This window comes from Ovis canadensis, chromosome X, assembly GCF_042477335.2.
Source record: "Ovis canadensis isolate MfBH-ARS-UI-01 breed Bighorn chromosome X, ARS-UI_OviCan_v2, whole genome shotgun sequence".
NCBI classification, from domain to species: Eukaryota; Metazoa; Chordata; class Mammalia; order Artiodactyla; family Bovidae; genus Ovis; species Ovis canadensis.
The window spans coordinates 86632922-86652586 of NC_091727.1; the positions used below are offsets into that span (position 1 = coordinate 86632922).

The 19665-nt window shown below is 50.0% G+C and overlaps 2 protein-coding genes across 5 annotated transcripts in view; both read right to left on the reverse strand.

Moving 5' to 3' along the window:
- MTM1 (myotubularin 1) overlaps positions 1 to 161 on the reverse strand; it is a 183024-nt gene extending 182863 nt beyond the window's left edge. The window contains exon 1 of the mRNA XM_070290605.1: positions 102 to 161. The gene's annotated coding sequence lies outside the window, so the exon portion shown is untranslated. The remainder of the gene's footprint in view (positions 1 to 101) is intronic.
- MAMLD1 (mastermind like domain containing 1) overlaps positions 1 to 19665 on the reverse strand; it is a 116813-nt gene that overhangs the window by 37994 nt on the left and 59154 nt on the right. For 2 of the 4 annotated variants that reach the window (XM_070290599.1, XM_070290598.1), the window contains exons 2-3: positions 18961 to 19119; positions 102 to 1778 (exon numbers count right to left, since the gene is read on the reverse strand). In XM_070290599.1, the coding sequence (XP_070146700.1) occupies positions 102 to 1778; positions 18961 to 19056 (1773 nt within the window). In that variant the 5' untranslated portion in view covers positions 19057 to 19119. Of the gene's footprint in view, positions 1 to 101; positions 1779 to 18960; positions 19120 to 19665 lie in introns of those variants that run through there. The other 2 variants (XM_070290597.1, XM_070290600.1) reach the window with 2 other exon arrangements.

A 19665-nucleotide genomic window follows, 5' to 3' on the forward strand; every position in this document is an offset into this window, starting at 1 on the left:
GCTACAGCCTGAATTTGCCTCCAAAGCCAGCTCTCAATAGCATGAAACACAGTTCTTATTTCCAAAACCAAGGGACAAAACCAGAGATGAGATCGGCTTACCTGTCTGGGCAGAGAAGGCATGGAATCCCCCGAGGCCAGAGACCGCTGAAAGCGCTGTGGTTGCTGTGTCACATGCTGCAGGAGGAATGAAGAAAGATCCGGCTGCTGCTGCAGCTGCAAGGTGGCCGTGGACGAGGCCGTGGCAGAAGAGGCCGGTGGTGGTGTGGGCTGCTGCAGGTAGTGCAGCAAGGCAGGCTGCCGAGATGTGGTGGGCACTGACGGCATCTTCTGGGGGCCTGGCTCAGAGATGAAATGTGACAAGGGCTTGGTGTTGCCGAAAGGAAAGGGCTCTGAGGCTCCCGGGCTGGGGCTGGTCAGGCCCTGCTGCATGATCATGTTCAGGGTTTTGGGCTTGTAGATAGCACTGGCTGGTGGCTGCGGCTGGCAGAGCGGATGAGTGGAGGTGGTGAGGCCCTGAATCAGGGGGCACTGTGCAGTGAAGGACTGCTGGGGCAGGCCTGGGCTAGACAGTGTCTCTGGGTGATAGGGGGTTAAGGGCCCCGTGTTGCTGGTGGGCAGAGCAGACATCAGGTGCCCCTGAGGGTGTTTGATGGTAGAGGACATCAGGTTGGCAAGGATGGAGGTCTGCGCGCTAAATGGTGGTGGCTGCTGGATCGTGGGGCTAGGGAACTTCTCCGGCACGTAGGGCCTGGCCGGCCCAAGGACAGTGCTGCTGCTGGGCGCCAGGCTGGACAGTAAGGCATTGGGAGAGCTCTGGAGGGTGCTCCCCGGCAGGCTGTTTGATGACATACAGGACACCATGAGCCCCTGAGGGCTGAAGGGCGACAGCGGCTGTGGTGAGACCACGGGCGCTGGCTGGTAAGGTGGGGAGAGGCCAGAAGGAGGCAGGGCAGACCAACTGGTGGTGGGGCCCAGCTGCTTCTTACTGGAGCCCTGCTTGCTGGCCGCCAGCGCTTTCAGCTGGTGGGCATGATGCCACTGAGACACTGGGAGTGGCGGTAGGGCAGCTGAGAGTGTCACCTGGGCCTGATTCTTGGCCTGCACAGTCGAGGAACTTGGAGAGGCCATCTGCTTACTGGCAGGCGTAATTGCATAGCTGAGCCCTGCAGAGGAGGGTGGGATCTGAAGCGACACCCCAGTGACCTGGCTGCAACTGGAAGCAAAGTCCTTGCCGGAACTGAGGCTCTCCAAGCGTGGCATCTGAACCGTGGGCTTGGCCGTCGCGCCTAAGGTTGCCGGTGGGTGGTGGTGTAAGACCAGCGGTTCTTCCGGCTTGGTCCCCAGGATTTTCTCAAGATCGAGCTCACTCTGAGAAGATTCTTGAATTTCTGTGAGCTCCTCCAGCAGATCTTGAAGTTCCTGATCCACAGCCGGTGCGCTGTTGGTTTTGTCATAGTAAGGAATAGAGGGGCCTTTCACTCCCATTTCTGCTGTTGATGGCCCTGCAAATGGTGGGCCCATGATGCTGCCATTCCTGGGGCTATTGTCCAGTAGTAACGGATGGCCAGGGGCTGCCATTGCTGCAGAACTAGGGTTCATGGGTAACGCAGGAACTTGCAGCTGTGCACAGGCTGTGCTGGGATGGGCACCTGGGCCCATTGAAAGGGTGACATCCTCAAGGCATGGTCTCTTGATTTGATTAGGGTAACCTTCGTCCCCCATGCCTGAAAGCTGGAAATCTTCTCCTTCCTGTCTCCGCTTAGTGGTTCCCTGTGCCTGGAAGAGAAAAGAGGAGACGGAGGGAAGAGGAGAGAAAGAAAGAAAGAAAGAAAGAGAGAGAGTGTTTATAAAGGCTTGGCACATTAATGCTATTGGACAGGAAACTTACAAGATAAAACAGATGTGTCAGTTTCAAGACTTACAGTTGTGAAAACTATACAATATAGTCTATTTTTAGAACCATGATGCTTTTTTGTTGTTTCATTTAGCCTATCTTGCTGGATTTCAGATAAAGCATTATGCTGTCTCTGTAACAGTTTTAGAAAGAGTTGTGCAAACTATATAATACAGTCTATTTTTAGAACCATGATGCTTTTCTGTTGCTGTTTCATTTAGCCTATCTTGTTAGATTTCAAATGAAGCATTATGCTGTCTGCACCAAACAGTACAGAAAGTCACTCACAGGATTTTCTCTGCCCCTTTGGAGTTTTTGGGCAGACGTTGGAGGGCAAAGAAGAAATTGCTAAGCAAGTTGCAATTTACACCTGTTTACGGATAGCCTGATTTTTAAAAATCAAACTGTGAGTTACACATTGAACATACATACTAAACATTTTTAGGTTGTTTCCCTGTCTTTGGTTACATGCATCAGGCTCCTGTGAGAAAACTGGCTACAGCACAGGCTTTGGAGGAATGAAGTAGACCTGGCATGTTCTTTTGGGCAGCTGTCTGAGAGACACTCTTTGGAGAATAACAACGTGCAAAACGGTCACTGTAGCAAGGCTCCGTGCATCTGTACACGTGCATACACGAACATTTCCAGGGACACACACTGGAAGAACGTGCATGCAACTCTGTGGAGTGCTCATCTCTCGAAGGTGACTGGCAACTCCATTTAGTCTATTCTCTGTATTTTTAAAAATATCGATCGTTTTTAATGGGAATGACTTGTAATCCCCCCTCAAATGTATAAAGCTTCCCAGGTGGCTCAGACGGTAAAGAATCTGCCTGCAGTGCAGGAGATGTGGGTTCAACCCCTTGATCGGGAAGATCCCCTGGAGAAGGAAATGGCTACCCACTCCAGTATTCTCCTGGAGAATCCCATGGACAGAGAAGCCTGGCAGGCTGCAGTCCATGGGGTCACAAAGAGTTGGACACAACTGAGTGACTAACACTTTTACTGTAATCCCTCCCCCCCAAATGTGCAGCTATCTAAATAAGAAATGCCTGTGCACAGATGCATCATCAGGTTGGGGCAATAGGAAGCAACAGGGAATGGCCCTAGTCTGTGATGTGCACTTGGGGGAGCTGCCTACCATTTATAAAAGTCTAGCCTCCAGGAATACAGCAAAGCACTTAGTAATGCAGTATTTCTTACTCATTTAAGGCTCATACGGTCATCCACAGCTGACCTGTAAGTGACCATGACCTGCATGTGAAAGTGAAGGGGGTGGAGCACAGGATTCTGTGGGAACCACCTAAACGTCAACGCTCTCGCAGCTCCATTTCCCCTGAAGCCCTTTCCCATGAAGAAACCTCTTTCTGACTTGGCAGGCTCAGCGGGGCATCCAGTGATGGTCCTGCGACATGCCCTCACATTTGGCTCACTGGAGGGCCAAGGCATGTGTGTGTGGGCCACCTGCTAGCGTGACAGTGGTTATGACTCTCACAGCAGAGTGGATGTCAAAAGAGGTCCCCTGGGACTGCACATCCAGGGCCTTGCTGCCCATCGGATTCACCTCAAAACCCCCAGCTTCCCGGCTCTACCACCACTGTCTCATCCGGGCTGGGGCCCAGGCCCCCAAACTCTGTCACAGCTCCCTGGCTGATTCTCAGTGGACTGTCAAGTTAATAACCACTGGCCTAGAGCATGGGTGGGGCAGGATGGCCTAGAGCCCTGGTCTCAAGGCAGACATGACTATGCATTGGCCTCAACACAGAATCTCTGAGTCCTGAGTTTGTTTATATAATCAGTGTCTTTTTAATTCTCATCTCATGATGCTGCTCAGACTACTATGGGAAATGAGACACAATCTCTGACGTCTAGTGACCCTCATTAATTGCTGGCTGGCATTACAGAGGGCAGATATGGAAGTGATCTGGGAATTCAACCCTGTCCTTTGAAGACGGGGGCCCTGAGACCCAGGGATGGGCAGCATGGCCAGAGGGCCCCAGGGGCGCCCGCAGATGCAGGGCCTGCATCCACCGCTCAGCTACCTCTGGACCCAGTCTTCATGCCCCCACAGCAGGATGCCAACCACCCCATCCCTGCAGGGCGGGCTCCCCCTCTCTGAGAGAGGGGACTTGCTTACTTCTCTGCCTTTCTTCTTAAGAAGTCTGCAATCCCAACAAAGACACTTTTGGGGGTAGCTCTGCCACCAGATTACTGAGGCCTGACTAGCAGGGGTGGGTGGGAAGGGGCTGGGGTGGACTGCAGGAGGCACACAGGAGGCCCTCCACTCAGCGGCCCCCCTCCAACCCAGGAGTGCTTACTATGGACGTGACCCATGGCAGGTGCTCAGTAAACAGCAGCTGAATGAATGCATGGCCAATGAACGCAAATGACCTAGCACCCAGAGAGCTGTTTCGTGTCTTCCTGGCCGTTCATTCAATAAGTTAAGGGCTGCAGACAAGTTACCGTGTTTCAGACTGAAATTTGGTCTCTTTTATTTTTGCCTGAAGACTTAAAAAGAAATCCAATATATCGAAAATAGAAATGTCTAAAATGGATCAGTAAGGAATGACTCAGTGTGGGCTTTACATAGGATCCCCTGCTGGGAGTCTGAGCTGGCAATAGCTATGCCCAACATGATGCTCTTAATGTCTTGGAATCAACGGAAGTTGAATGCCAGGGAAGTCTGCATAGCATCAGGTTGGGGAAGGATGGGGTTGGGGGGATGGGAAGGAAAGTAGGGAGGGCAGGGGCTGTGAGTTGCAAGAGCCTGGACTTCCTGGCTCATACTGTGGGTTTCAAGGTCTTTCATTTAACTGTGGGTTGGCCATTATCCTTTTGGTATTAAAGGAGCAAGAGGTAGGGAAGGTAGGCCACAACCAACAGATGCTAAAGTTAATAGTGGGAACCACTGGCACTGAAATGAGAGTATGTGCCCCCAACATTTCAGACACTCACTGAGTGCTGCCAAGCCACTATTCCCCACTCAGTTCCACTTTGCTAGTGGCTGCAGCTTTGCATTTTCAGATTTTATAGGGAGAGCTTTCAATGGTTGGCCTAAAGCACCCTGGCTCGACAGCCAGATCCCCAGCCAAGCCTAAATAAGCTGAAGGAAGTTGGCTGTGTGGACAGACGTACTCAGCCAGGCTACACCAGCATCTGCTTTCACCAGGCCTCTGGGAGGCGTGACGATCTATTGCAAGTTCAGTGTCTCCTCCATCAGGATCCCATGACTGCTTACTCATCTCTATTGCGAGAAATCGGCCTGGCTTTCCCTGCTGCTGGTGCCACGCTGACATCATGGCTGGGTCACCTGGGCACCTGGGCGCTGCCGCCACTGAGGTCAGCCTGTCTGGGCTGGGGTGCTTGACTGAAATGGGTGGCCACCCTTCTGATCAAGTGCCACAGAGAGCTTGCTACCCTGGAATGACTTCCCTTCTCAGCGTCATGTTGGGGGCAGCAGGTCCCCACCAAACTTCCAAACCCTTCTAAACAGCTTTACCTGTTGGCCATTTTCCAGTCTTTGTGGACTCCATACAGCAAGCCGTGGGCCCAGTACCCAGGCAGCCCCTACTTCCCCCAGGTGGGCCTTGTACTACCCATGACCCTGCCCTCTCACTGGGAGGGCTTTATTTTTTTAACAATAAGGGAATCAGTAGCCACCTGCAGGATTGCCAGAGACCACATCTCAACCTTCCCTGTTTACATGAAACAGAATGTGTTATGATCTGCTCATGGTCCACAGCTAGCTAGGGGCTAACACTAGCACTAGACCCCAGGAGGCCTGTGGTGTGGAAGGGGGAGGGCAAGTGAGGGATGGTGCCCTGGCATCTTTCAGAAAGGAATGACTTTATCTCCATCCACCAGGACCAGCAGAGTCCCATTTCATAATCGGGTAGACAAAGCCACCAATGTGATCCTCACGACCTGATAAACATTCATTAAAATGCATTTCAAAGCATGTGATGCCTTCCACGCCCCCTAAATAATGAGAAAACAAAGGCAACCCTTCTGAGAGGGGCCAACTTCAGCTCTGAAGTCAACATTATTTCTGTTCTGTCTGAACAATGACATATGGCAATTCTTCCCTTTCTACATTTTAGTCTGGAATGGCAAAAAAAAAAAAAAAAAAGGCAACAAAATCTTGGAAAATGGTCTAGGTTATAAGAGTACAGTCTGGGCTCAGAAAGCAGGCATAAATAGAAGAAAGAATATTTCATATATATGTATATATTACTTTCTCATATATATATATATATATATATATATATATATATATATATATAATTCCAAGTCTGGCAGGCTGCTATAAACACTTAATTTTGGACACTCTAGCTGGTGGTTTAACAAGAACACCTACAAAAGGCCAGCAAAAATATACACTATCCGTTTTGGCTAAGAATGTAGGAGGGTGTACGTGTCCAAGAGAGACCATTTTTTTTCCCTCCAGAGGCCCTGAGCAAAAGCATCACAAAGCTGGAAATCACCTGTGGTGGTGCAGTCTCCCCTTCCTCCCTCACTAGCGCCCCCTGCGTCTCAGCCAGGCCAGTCTGCTTTTGCTTCTCTCAGGCTCGCTCTCTCACAAGACTACCCACCCCACCGTCAACACCTTCCACGTGCTGTTTCATATGCTTCCAGTGAGTTGCCAGGAACCTCACACTGGCCAACGAGCTTGGATTTCAAGGCCTCTGAGACAACAGTGTTCCCCAGTAGACTTGCTCAGAACAGAGACGACATGGTGGGGCCTGGGCGAGGCAGCCCCAGAATAGAATAAGGGACGATGCGGCAGGACCAGGACAGGGTTTGCAGGAAGAGAGAGAAGCTGAACTAAATCCCCGCAAACTAAAGCTGACATTTCTGTAGCACAAACAGGACTTTCAGCAGAAAGACTTTTCAAAACTGTAAAGACCTGAGGCTGTGGAGAATCCTGGGGTGGATGGGAATGGCAGGGAATCCTGAATGCTGACTGGCTTCTAGAGGAGTCAGTTTGTCTCAGGAATGAATCTCTGCTAAGAGGTGGTTTGGAGCCAGAATCTCACCCGGGCTTGCCCTGAGCTGGCAGGCTTCATGCTTGGCAGAGGCAGGCTGGGGTTGATGGAGGAGGGAGCACTGGAGTGGCACCAGCAGACCTGATGGAAGTCCTACCACCTCCATCTACTGTGTGACTATGGGCAAGTCACTCCCCCTCTCTGAGCCTCGATTTCTTCTGCAGAATGAGTACACAGTTTGCTTGCCCTGGGTGCCTCACAGTATCTTTGAGGAATACACATCAGAAGCACTCATTGTCGCTGATGTCACTCCCCAGGCCCTGGTCCCCAGGCTGCCACGGTGCCCTCCAGTGTGGGCCTCGGCTTGCTCTCTGGCAAAGAAGTCACATCCTCTAGGATCCGAACATGGGGCTGAGAGTGGAAGGAGATGAGCAGCCTGGCACTGATGACACTGACCTGACAGCCAGTGGTGCTGCTTGCCACCACCCACCACTCGGGCTCCACCACCCTTTCTGCAGCCCTCAGCCATCCCAACATGAGTGATCTGAACAGCAGCCCCCACAGGTGGGAATTTTCTAGAACTGTGTTCTCCCTTTCTGTAGTGTAGGCATACCAGGTGGAAAAATTGATAGTTCTAACAATGGCCTCAAACTCACAGAGGCATATGGATTTAAGGGGCTCATAATTCATCCTGTACCACCCCCTAAGAAGCCTCCAAATAGTCCATCATTGACCAAGTGTTTCTCGAGTCTGAGCCTTGCACTCCTACACTGTCAGGACTGCTGGGCCCTTAATGCCTGGCCAATCCCCTCCCTTTCACATGAGGGTTCATGAGACACAGAGCCAGGAAGGGATATGCCCATGGACCAGTTCAGTTTCTCTGACTCCCAGAGAAACTCTTTCCACTGGAAGAAACCCTGCCCTGGATTCCTCCAAACACCTCCCCAAGTAGCATCATCAGGGGAAAAAGATGACTACTTGGGGGAGAAGAGAAAGATGGAGTCGTTTTCGAGTACCAGGATGGATTTGACAAGGTTGGTCTAGAGATCGAGCAGGTGCTGCCTGTGGAGCCAGACTAGAAGCTGAAGGTCAGAGGCAAGGGCTCTGTCCCAGTCTGGATGACTCTGCCTGTGAAGGACTCAGGTTAACAATTGTCATATGCATTTCACCTGAATTAGGCTGGTGTGCCCAGAAACATGCAGGGAAGGGGAAAGGGAAGGGCAGAGCTGAGGTTGGAGGCCACCAGGGCCACTGGGCATACATGGGTTTCTATATGTGAGGAGGGCAGAAGAGCCCTCAGAGTTCACTTAAGCCCAGTTTTCTCACTTGTCCCTGGGCTCTGTTCTCAGTACCATGTGGTGCGAACTCTCCTAGATCCCTACCCCACTCTGAGCCTCAGGTTCCCCATCCACAAAGTGAATAGGTCCCAGCTTTGGTAAGTTGATGTTATGACTTTCTACTCAGAGTGCTCCTGCAGAGAAAAGATAAATTATCTTCTCCCCCACCTAAGAGGTCCTTTCTCCTTGGGGTACAGATAGGCCAAGGAAAGTCTGATGGTGCATAAGTGTCCTTGCCATGGGCAGGACTCGTACAACACTTCCAATTCCAGACCCTCTTCAAGAAAGCACAACTGGCCCCAGCCCAGCTGGGGTCAAATTATGGTTCTGCCCCAAATATCTCTCCATGCCTTCTCAACAAGGAACGACTGGAACACAGTGTGTGTGTGTGTGTGTGTGTGTGTGTGTGTGTGTGTGTGCGTGTGCGTGTGGACTAGTCATGTTGATACTGAGAGTAGCAGGGCTGCATTAGTTGCAATCTCAGTCAAATGAACTGTGCTTACTTACACGTTTTATTAGAGTCCTACCAGTCGCCAGTTACCAGGAAGGCTGCCAGCTCTCCCACCATGTCTGAGGAAACAGTAATTTTAATGGGGGAACAGAAAACCAGTTGGGGATTGAACAGTAACCTCCTGCCCTGCACCCAGGTGCAGACCTCTGCTTCTGTGGGAATGGAAGCTGTTACAGGAAGAGAAGGTTGAAAGAACAATATTACACCCCTGTTTTTGTAAGGGTTGAAGGCAGGTCTTGAAGCTTAAGCAGAAGGGGACTTCACTTCTGCCTCTGCCCCAGCAATGGGCTAGATAAGATGGAGACGGGTTTTAGACCATGGCAGGAAGGAATTTTCCTACGTGGGAAACTCAGCAGCTGTGTAGGCATGGGAAGAATCCAGAGACACCTGACTCATCGGTGTATTCTGGAGGTCACATGCTTACCAAATAAGCACATTTTAGTGGCTGGGCACCAACTCCTGGCTCTAAAATACACAAACTGCCTGCAGATGTATGCAGTCCAATGAAGAGATCTTCGAGTCAGGCTGTTTCAGCTCTGATGTCATAAAACCAGAGGCTGGGAGGGAACATGGGATGACAAGCTTCAGGTCACTGCACAGATCCTCCACGTGCTTTAGGTCCTCTTTTTTTTTTTCCAGATTTATTGAGGTATGTGTGACAATAAAATTCTAATTCTTGAGGTTGTACAATTTGAATTTTTTAAAAGCACACAATGTGATGATTTATTGTAAGTATACACTGTGAAATGATTCAGGTCCTCTTTTTCTCAAAATGAGGCAAAATTCATAGAGCATAAAATTAAGCTTTTTTGAGTGTACAAATCTGTGGCCTCTGGTATGTTTGCAGTCCTCTGCCACCCAGATGGGGAGAGTGAGGCTGCTCACAAATCCGTTATCAGAATCACGTGAGCTTAGAGATGGAACGTGAGCATAGGGTCTGGCATGGTGCTCATATCAAATACATAAGTCTCTCTCTTTCCCCTCTTGAAAACCCAACCCTTTCTTGGTGGTCCTAAAATAGTCTGTAACACAGTTACTCAGCAGCATTTGCTGCTCGAGGCAGATCTGCCCTTACTCATTGGCGGCATTCCTGAACAGCTGTGTGCAAGGCTAACTTTTGTCAACCAGATCATAAATGCAACAAGAATTTGCCATTGGAAGGAAATCCTCAGTAAAGGCTTTTATGAAGTGGAAGATCTCTCATCCAAACTTATCTTTCTTAGAGGTGTAGCACTCAGAGGTATTGGCCTTTCTCCTAATGAATCTTTACTGACTTGCGGCTGCAGACATGTGCTGATGTTCCAGAGTTCAAGGCGCACAGCAACAAGAGCAGTTTTACGTATGGAGAATAATGACAACCTGAAACTATTCTTTTCTTTCACTGTGTGTGGAAGTGTCTGTTATGGCACCAGAGAATATGTCAGACAGCCTGAAAAATTTCCCCTGCCTCTGTGTGTGTGTGAATGTGATGGTGTTGGTGATGGAGGTGGTATTGGTGCTGGTAAATGAGGTGGTGTTGGTGTTTGGAGGTGGAGGTGGTGGTGGTGTTTGGTGGAGGTGGTGTTGGTGGTGTTGGTGGACGTGCTAACGGTGGTGGTGATGCTTTAACAGGTAGTGGCCAGGGTGCTGATGGTTAAGGCACGATTCCTACAGAGTGCTTCCTTTCTGGTCCACCTCACTGTAAGAAGCTGCACTGACTGGGCCAGGGGAAGACTGAAAGTGTTAACAATTCTGAATGTGTTATTAACAGAAACCTCAAAACTGTCTCCTTGTCATCACTCATAATTACCTTTTTCTCACTTGGAAAACTGAAGCTGAATTATTGGCAAAAACACAAGAGATTTTTGTTTGTTAAAATGCTGCCAATGAAGTAATTTTGTCAGATTTAAGTACAGGAAAGGGCAAGGCATTCTTAAGTTCCTTAGCTGTCATGTGGCTTAAAAACATAGGATGGACAGCACTCGGCTACTGTACTCTTAGCTCTTTGAAGCCATATATTCAGAAAGCAGACGTTGGATGTTGGTGTCTGGGGGCTGGCTTCCTGGAGATATTTTATACTGGCCAAGTTCATTGTTCTAAAGTCCAAAGGCTTGACTTAAAGGAGAAAGAAAAAGAGGCAAGACAATGCTGAGATTTTCTGACGGTGTCATGCAGGCAGCCCTAACACTAGACAACTTTAGTGCCTCAAGCTTACTCTAGAAAAAGAGAGTGGCACGGAGCATCTGTTCACTATAGAGAGGGAGGCTTCTAACTGTACAAAGCAGGGCTGTTTAGGGGACCCAGAACAGAGACCCTCTCAGAATAAGCACACACTGGGTAGAGGAGTGGGGAACCAGACTGCAAAGGAGCTGGAATTCAAGTGGGACAGACAGTACACAAAGAGCAAGAACAAGAACAGTGTGAGAAGGATCCTTCAGAGGACCGAAGGGGAGCGATGTGACAGGGTGTTCAGGAGGACGGGTGCAGAATGCTCCAGGCAGGAGGACAGAGGCCCTGGGGGGAAGCTCACAGCATGTTCCAGGGACAGGCAGGTGGTCAGTGTACTTGGTGCATAGCGAGCCAGGGGGACACCTGTGGCTCACAGAGAGCTTTGCCACCCTGGGAAGGAGGTGGATGGGAAGATATTTGCAGTGGGAAACCACTGTCGGGGGTGGTTGCACAAAGGAATGACCAGCTCTATTTGTAAAAGGTCTGCCTGGATGGTGATGGGAGAGCTGTGGCTCAGGAGAGGAAGCAGAACTCCTGGAGAGGTGTCAAAATCTGTGATAGTCCCTCAAGTGGCATAGACTGAGAGGAAACTATGGCCTTGGGAAAAATGATCCAAAGCCCAGTGATTTAGATTAGGGGCCACAAAACTTTCTGTAAGTCTCGAAGAGTAACTATCTTAGACTTTGCAGGTCATGTACTCCCTGCTGAAACTCTAGAATGGACAATATGTTAATGAATGGGTGTGGCTTGTGCCAATAAAACTTTATTTAGAAAAACAGGCTGCGGGCCACATTTCATCCATGGGTGGGAGTTTGCCTAGCCCTGACCTACCACACAGGCATCTACCCCAAGGCACAAAGGTTATTTCCAAATTGCCTTCCTCACACTGCAGGGGCACACATAGGCCTACTATTCACAAGACAGTAGCAGGCAACATTTTCAGAGCTGAAAAGTTTCAAGATTTCAACCATCATACAAGCTAGGTGACCATTTCTGAACTGGGTAAGGCATGCAGTAGTCTCAAATGCCACATTTAACCTTCACTAATGACAGTTGTTATTACTGCCCATTTGTTGGCAGGTGCTCTGTGGGTTCCACGAAAGGAAGGTTGGGGCTTCCTCCTCATCTCTGCACCCCCAGACTGCCTAGTCTTGTGACAGGGCTCAGCTGGCATCTGCAGATGTGAATTAAGCCACGGAATAAAAGATTTCCTGCGAATGACCCTGGTCGCTTCTATTCCCAGCACAAGGCCAAGAGGCAAGCACTTTTCAGAAATTATGATGAACTCACTATCTGGCCCCATGAAGGACACCCCTTTGCCTTTTTTGTGTTCAGGGCCTCTTGTGTTCGACAAAGAGGGTGACCTGGAGACTCTCTAAGGGATCTTCTAGCCAAAAGGGAAGGCAGCCACTGCTCACTGAGCATTCACTGTATGTCGGGGATGGAGTCAGGTCTCAGTGTCATGACAGCACCTGCCAGCTGACTGCCTTGGGGAGCAATGGGCCTGGAGAAGAGCTCTGGATGGGGAGCAGGAGAGGGATGTGCCCCGCAGCCCCAGAGGGACACAGACAAAGGCAGGTTGGTGCAGAGGGATTGGGGCAGGAGGGAGGGAGGGGTGGCACCAGCCACATGTGGGTCTTGGGTCTGGGTCCTTGGTAGTCAAACCCACCCTGGGCTCCTGCCTGCCTTTCTAATTTTGTTACTTTGGGGTTTGGTGATCTGGTGATGGGGGGAGGAGGGAGATGATGAGCAGAAAGGAAAGGCCAAGGAGCAGAAGGCAGGGTTTTGACAAATTATTGTACGTCAACTGCAGACATTAAAATCTGTAGGCCAAGCCTTAGAAGTTTATGCTTCCTGTCCCCAGGTCTAGAATTGGGCACCCCAGGGGCAGCTTATGACACACATCTCCACAATCTGAGCCACGCTGAGTTCTCCAGCTGGGGATTTTCAATGAAAGTAAGAGGCTTCATCCTTCAGAGGCCAACCCAGAGTTTGATGTGCCTGGGGCCTATGAACTAGGGCTGCCCCATGCCAGCCTGTACACACCCTAGCGGGCTCTCCTGTCCCCCTGACCTGGGGTCCAACATTGTTCATCCTGCCCCCACCCCAGGGAGCTCAAGCTCCAGACACCTGTCACCTCAGGCCTGACGTCAAGAAAGCTGGGGGCAGGGGCTGGAGAGGAATGCAGCCATGGCCAGTGTGGGCTCCTGGAAGTTCAGAAATAGGCAGTGCCAGTGAGTGCCAGCTGCTAAGTAGACCTGCCCCTTCCAGGAGCCTCCCCTGAGCGTGGACTGTGGTGGATTTTCAGGTCACTGCTGTGCTGGACGGTGCTACCCAGGCAGGACCTGGATGCAGAGCCCAGTGGTGTTCTGCCAGGCCAGCAGTGTGCTGCCCTCATGAGGGGCCAGGCTGAAGGCAAGGCCTCTGCCTGGGTGTTTGGAACAGGGTCCAGCCCTCCCTGCAGGAGGAGGGGCAGGAGGAAAGGAAGCAAACAGCTGCATGCTCCATGGGGGGGAACCCTCAAATAGAAAGGCGCACACACACTGTAGGCTGTGACCCAGAACGCTCAGAGTGGCACCACCCTGAGCTCCAAGGACACTTGTCTCCCATCACCCTTCTGAGTCAATGCCCATCTCTGATCATTTTTTTTTTTCAAAGTGCTAACAGTGTAATAACCTGTGTGGTTTACACTGAGTTCAGACCCATACCTTGTTCACAGTCATCTGACGCAGACAGAGGGCAGAGTCCCATGCAGGATCCCAGTAACTCTCAGGGACAGCTGCCTCCCCGAGGAGCTGATGCCTGGACTGCCCCCAATCCCCAGGTCCAGAAAGCTCCCTTCTCCTGGGGCTGGAGCCACACAGGCACCACGCCTGAAGCCTGCATGAAGCAGGGGACACCAGCCTGCCTCTCCAGATTTCTAAGACAGCTGTTTTCACCACTTAGCCCAGGACTCGGGTGGCTGTCCCTACCTCCCTGTGGGGTTTTAATTATACTGGCTCTTAGCTCCCAGGCTAGGCAGCTGGTGATGCCAGTCAGAAGATTCCAGGGAGCCATGAGTATGAAGTCAGGATGCCTCTCCACTCTATCTTTGTTTATGGGCCATCTGCCACTGGAGTGGACTGTCCAGGCAATCTAGGGCTCTGTTCTGTCCACTGCTACAGCCTGAACCCCAAGTTGTGCCCGACTGGGGAAGACTCTGTCTGTCTTAACTCCCAACTGGGGAATGGGAAGCAGGCAAGGAAGAGGAGCTTTGGAGTCAGAGCACCTGCGTTTGAGATCTGAGTTTCCAACCTACTGCCCATATAATACTGGGAAAGCCCCTCGGTCCCCTCCCTGGTGAAATGGAGATCTTGGTCCGCGTGTCACCAGAGTAGAGAAACTACTGTCTATGAAGGAGCATGCCCTTCTCCTCCCAGCTTCTGAGGACAGATCTGTTCCCAGTGAAGGAAGCCTGAGAAATCTGCCCTTGGCTGGGAGCTGCTGTAGCCCAGTGTCTAGCACAGGGCTGGGTGCACAGGAAGGACCCCAGAAAATTGGCAGGATGGGCCCTCTGGCTTCAGGAGTTAAAGAACTTACTCACACAAAGTGCCAGGCAGAGCCTGGGGATGAAATGCGGTGTCTCCTCACTGAGTCTTCACTACTCTTTTTGCAAATAAAAGGGTGTGCTTCCGGGGCTGCTGGGCACAAAGTCCCAAACTTAGCACAGCAGCAAGTGAATGGCCCTCCTCCTTTATCTGAAGCAGACAGACAGACAAGGCTCCTTTCTTCCCTTTCCTCAGCTCCCTTTGCATTTAGAGGTGAGAAGAAGAAGGGGTGAGCAGCTGGTTTAGGTCATACCATGGGTACAAAACAGGCTGCACTTGGGGCCACCCAAATAGGGACCCTTGATATAGCTCCCCTTTTCATATTGTTCATGGGGTTCTCAAGGTAAGAATACTGAAGTGGTTTGCCATTGCCTTCTCTAGTGGACCATGTTTTGTCAGAACTCTCCACCATGACCCATCTGTCTTGGGTGGCCCTACACGGCATGGCTCATAGTTTCATTGAGTTAGGCAAGGCTGTGGTTCATGTGATCAGTTTGGTTAGTTTTCTGTGATTGTGGTTTTCATTCTGTCTGCCCTCTGTTGGATGAGGACAAGAGGCTTGTGCAAGCTTCCTGATGAAGAGGGACTGGCTGTGGGGAAAAAAAGTTATAGTTTTTCCAGTAGTCATGTACAGATGTGAGAGCTGGACAATAAAAAAGGCTGAGCACCGAAGAATTAATGCTTTCAAACTGGTGCTGGAGAAGACTCTTAAGAGTCCCTTGGACAGTAAGGAGAGCAAATGAGTCACTCCTAAAGGAAATCCACCCTGAATATTCATTGGAAGGACTGATGCTGAAGCTGAAGCTACAATATTTTGGCCCTCTGATGTGAAGAACTGATTCACTGGAAAAGACCCTTATGCTGGAAAAGATTGAAGGCAAAAGGAGAAGGGGACGACAGAGGATGAGATGGTTGGATGGCATCACCAACTCAATGGACATGAGCTTGAGCAAACTCTGGGAGACGGTGAAAGAGGACATGCAGAGGACAGAGGACAAGCCAGGAGCATGGCATGCCTTTCCTTTTCTGACTGTATGTCTAATACCTTAAAGCTTCCATTTCATCTGGAGCTGCCTTATGAAGGGAATAGATGGCTGCTCAGAGCTGGGGAATCTTTACAACTTTGGGTGGGGTGTAGACTGAGACAGAGATAACTGAGTTCCAATTCCACCCTAGCTCCAAAACACACCCACCTGGCATGCTAGTATTTGAGACGTTTGCGTGCTAGTCATCAATCCACTCACCATGCTGGGAGAGGAATGGATGGAGATCTTAACTTCAAAAAGAGGGGCCAAATGTTTTGCCTCCTGTTAAAACTCCATACACTCACTGCCAGGACTGGATGCCTTATTAAGCTTGAGTGGATGCCCAAATGTTCATAAGGTAGAACTCCAGATCACACAAGAGTCATTAAGCAATCAGGCAGCTGAATGAATGAACAAATGCTGAGAAGGTGCTGTGCTTTCTTATGATAACTACTCCCGCCTGACATGTACTCAGGGTTTTGTGGTTTTCAACATGATTCAGAGCCAAGAGACAGCAGAGGCCATCAGCGAAGAAAGCAGGCTCTGAGCTCTGTTGTGTCTTAGCTCTGTGACTTTGTCAAGTTCCTTAACCTGAGTCTCAGTTTCCTGGGGATAGCCTCTTTATCTCAGGGTTATTCTCAGGATTACAGGAGATAAGGCACCCTGAATGCTTAGCAAGTGCCTGGCATCTAGTCAATTCTCAAATAAAAGTGGCTATTCTTACTCCTGGTTAATTTGATCTTTGTCCTCAGGGTGGGCAAAGGATGGCCAAAGCCCCATAGCTAGTTAGGAGCAGAAGCAAGGCTGGAATCAGGTGTCCTGAGCCCTGGTCTTAAGCCAAAAGCAATCATCACATCAGATGCATGTTTTCCTGAATGGGAACTCACAATGATTCACAGGGAGATCCCAGGGCTGTTTAAAAGAACTCTCCTTTGGGACTGATATAATTTTATGAACAGATCTTGACTTGAAATTAGTTTTTTGTTGGTCTGTTTCTTGGAAAAGGAGAAGAAAACCAGGTGAGCTGATGTCTGCATCAGACCTTCTCCACTGAGGATGCTGGCAGGAAGAGACGGTGGTGCTAGGGGCGTGCTTCCAGAAGCACACAGTTTCCCAGGATGGGGCTGTGGGGTATCATCCCTGGACACTAGAAAACATCCAAGGGAAAGCAAGCACAGGAAACAGCCAGGACCCCAGTCCAGGCCACACCTGAAAAGCACCAGCCCTGCTCCCGCCAAGGACTGCCTCTTGCTGCTTCCATTCTGGGTCCTGGACAGCAGGTTTCATGGTGAACTGACTGGCCATTTTGCTTTGAAACTGTCTCTGTCCACAATCAAGGGGTTGCTGAGCTACTCAGCATGTGGGGCCTGTAGGGCAGAGCTCCACATGAGTACCGGTTACCTTACTGAAGCTGCCGGAGTTGACCAGCCAAGAGAAGTCAGTTGTGCTCAAACCAAGAGCTGCCCCAGCTACTGGTGGCCACATCAGCAGTGCCTGGCTCAGCCAGGCCCCACATTTACCCATCAGGCACAGCCAAGAAGAGTGGGCTCCCTGAGTTTCAGACCCTTCAGAGGCCACAGGCATCTTCCAGGAAGATGAACGTGGCTTTTATTGCCAAGAGGACTTATCCGAGAGACTTGCTTTTGGAGCCTGAGGCTTATTTCTTTGGATTTGCTCAACTGAGGTAGGTCCTTGGTCTTCTAGGACAGCTTGGACTTTCGGAACCAGCTCACTCAGAGCCACAGAACAAGGGGTGTTGTGGAGGAGGGAGAAGGGCTGATTTTGATCAAGTCCAAGGTGTGATGCTAAAGCAATGCATGTGCATTTTTGGCCAGGCTTACAAAGGACTCTAAAGGCCACCTGGAAAGAGAAGCAAAGCCCAGAAATGGTGTGAGCCAAGGCTGTTTCTCCAGAGTGAGGGCGCGGGTGGCCGCTCGGAGGACATGTTCTTGGAGTAACACATCCTGCATCCAGATCTACACCAGTCAAAACCAAACCAGTTACTTAACTAGTTACACTTTACACAGGAGTGGTGGGGCTCATGGGGTAAGAGGAAGAGGATCCTGCACCTTCAACCCCCACCACAATCTTTTCTCCTTGGGATGGAAACAAGTGTGGAACAAATAAGAAATTGCAAGACCCACTGAAACTAAGCATGGTCTCTGGATGTTATCACCAGGAGGTTTTCCTTCACAGACTTAGTTCTTGACCATAAAAGAGAAGCAAGAGCTAGAAAGGGTAATGAGGATGGAGGGTGGAGGCTGATTCGGAAAGATGCCTGATGGGACGGCTGGGAATTTGGAGGACAGGATATGGGTAAGTAATTGCTCCCTCTCTGCCATCCCATCTGATTGGCATCCTTTTTGAGCTGGAAGTCCAGTAAACAAACTTTTGTAAATGTCTCAACTAGATACCACCTTCTCAATATATTTTTAGTGGCAGACAACGAGGCCAAAAAAGAGAAAAAAGATTTCAACCATGTCCTCACTCCCTGACAGCTGTGCAAAGATCAGAATTCTCACCTAAATAGAAAACTGACTTACTCAAAGTAGACTGCCCTTGGAATTGGAGAAGCTGGGCCCTCTAGTTATGTGAAATGACATTACCTCCAAGCCCCCAGCTCCCATTTCTCTGAAGAGGAAGGAAGCAGACCCACGGGTCTAGAAGAACCATTTCCTCTCTGCTCTATAATTGCCGAGATTAAGCAAGCCACTCCTTTGTGGACCTAATGCACTGAGATAACAGCCATTGTGCTTGCAGCACCTCCTAGTAACTAAGCTAACTTGGTAGACTAGTGAGTGAGGTTGCAGGCTTTTATTGTCAGAGTCAACCAACCAATGGCTCCCATGTCCCTTTCTAGAATCCTGGCTTCCCAAACTACTTTTGGAATCCCTAACTTTGAGTTTCACACTCATGGATGATGTCTGAGTTCCGAGGGAGGCAAGCAGAAATTTGTCAGTTGAGTTTTTAAAAGGACATCAGGGCCAGAGAGTCGAATGGGAGTATCTTTCAGTGCCCTACTCACTGGCTTCCTGTTCTCAGTGGTACTAGGAAGCTAATATAATACATTCAGTGCCTGACATCCCCAAATTCCTGGCTTCCATTAAGAGAAAAAGTAGACTTTTCCCCCTTTTCACCCTTCGTCTCTTCCTAGTTAAAGGAGTGTATGCAGAGAGAGCTGGACTGGGAATCCAGATGGAGCCTTGGACTCTCCTGCTCTTCCTGAAACTCACAAGGGGCAGGGTCAGCTCATCTCCTGGATCTTTTCTAGGTTACATTTCAGTTTCTTTACATTTGGGGTTGGTACCTTGCCACCAAGTTTGCACAGAGAACTTCAACAACACATCTTACGTTCAAGTTTAAGGTTAGAAACATTCAAAGCCCCCCTCCCCCCATAGCCCATTGTCTGACCGATTCTTGGAGCTTTCTGGGCTCCTGACGATTTCCCACCACGGCGAAATGGGGAAGCATGCTCTTGACTACAGGTCGACTTTTCCAGTCATCCATTGTTTGACCTGCAATTTTATTCTTGACTCTCCCAGGCGCTTCCCAAACGACCTAGACACAGGGCTTAGGGAGACAAAAAGTACACTGTCTTTCAGACACAAAGATGAGACCATTGACCCCGTGAATCACAGACTTGCACTCTGAGGACAGGTTTGGGTGGAGTTGGCTATGTGCAATTTTCTTGTCTCTCTTTCCACCCCACCACCCTCACTGAGCCCTTCCCACCTCCAGGGATGAGGGGAACTTCTGGTAGGCAGTTGGCTGGGATGAGATGGCAGTCTCTGGAGAGCTTAGGGATGGGTGGAGGAACAGCTCGATGTGACTAAATGACATTGGGCTTCAAGGCAGGGAAGGCTTTTCTGTGGGACACCATGAGATCTTCTGTTCTCTAACACAGAATTTTTTTTTTTTTTAATATGAAAACCAAGGTGGTTGGATCAGGGGATGGCTTAACTGCCCTTTCAGCTCTATTGAAGCCTTCGGTCCATAGAAGGGGCACCTGCCAACTCTGCCCCTGTGAGCACCCAACCAAGTGAGCAGACTAATAGGTCATAACCCGACAACCACTGGAAGGAAGCAATGGCTATTGGAAGGGGCTCACGAAACTCT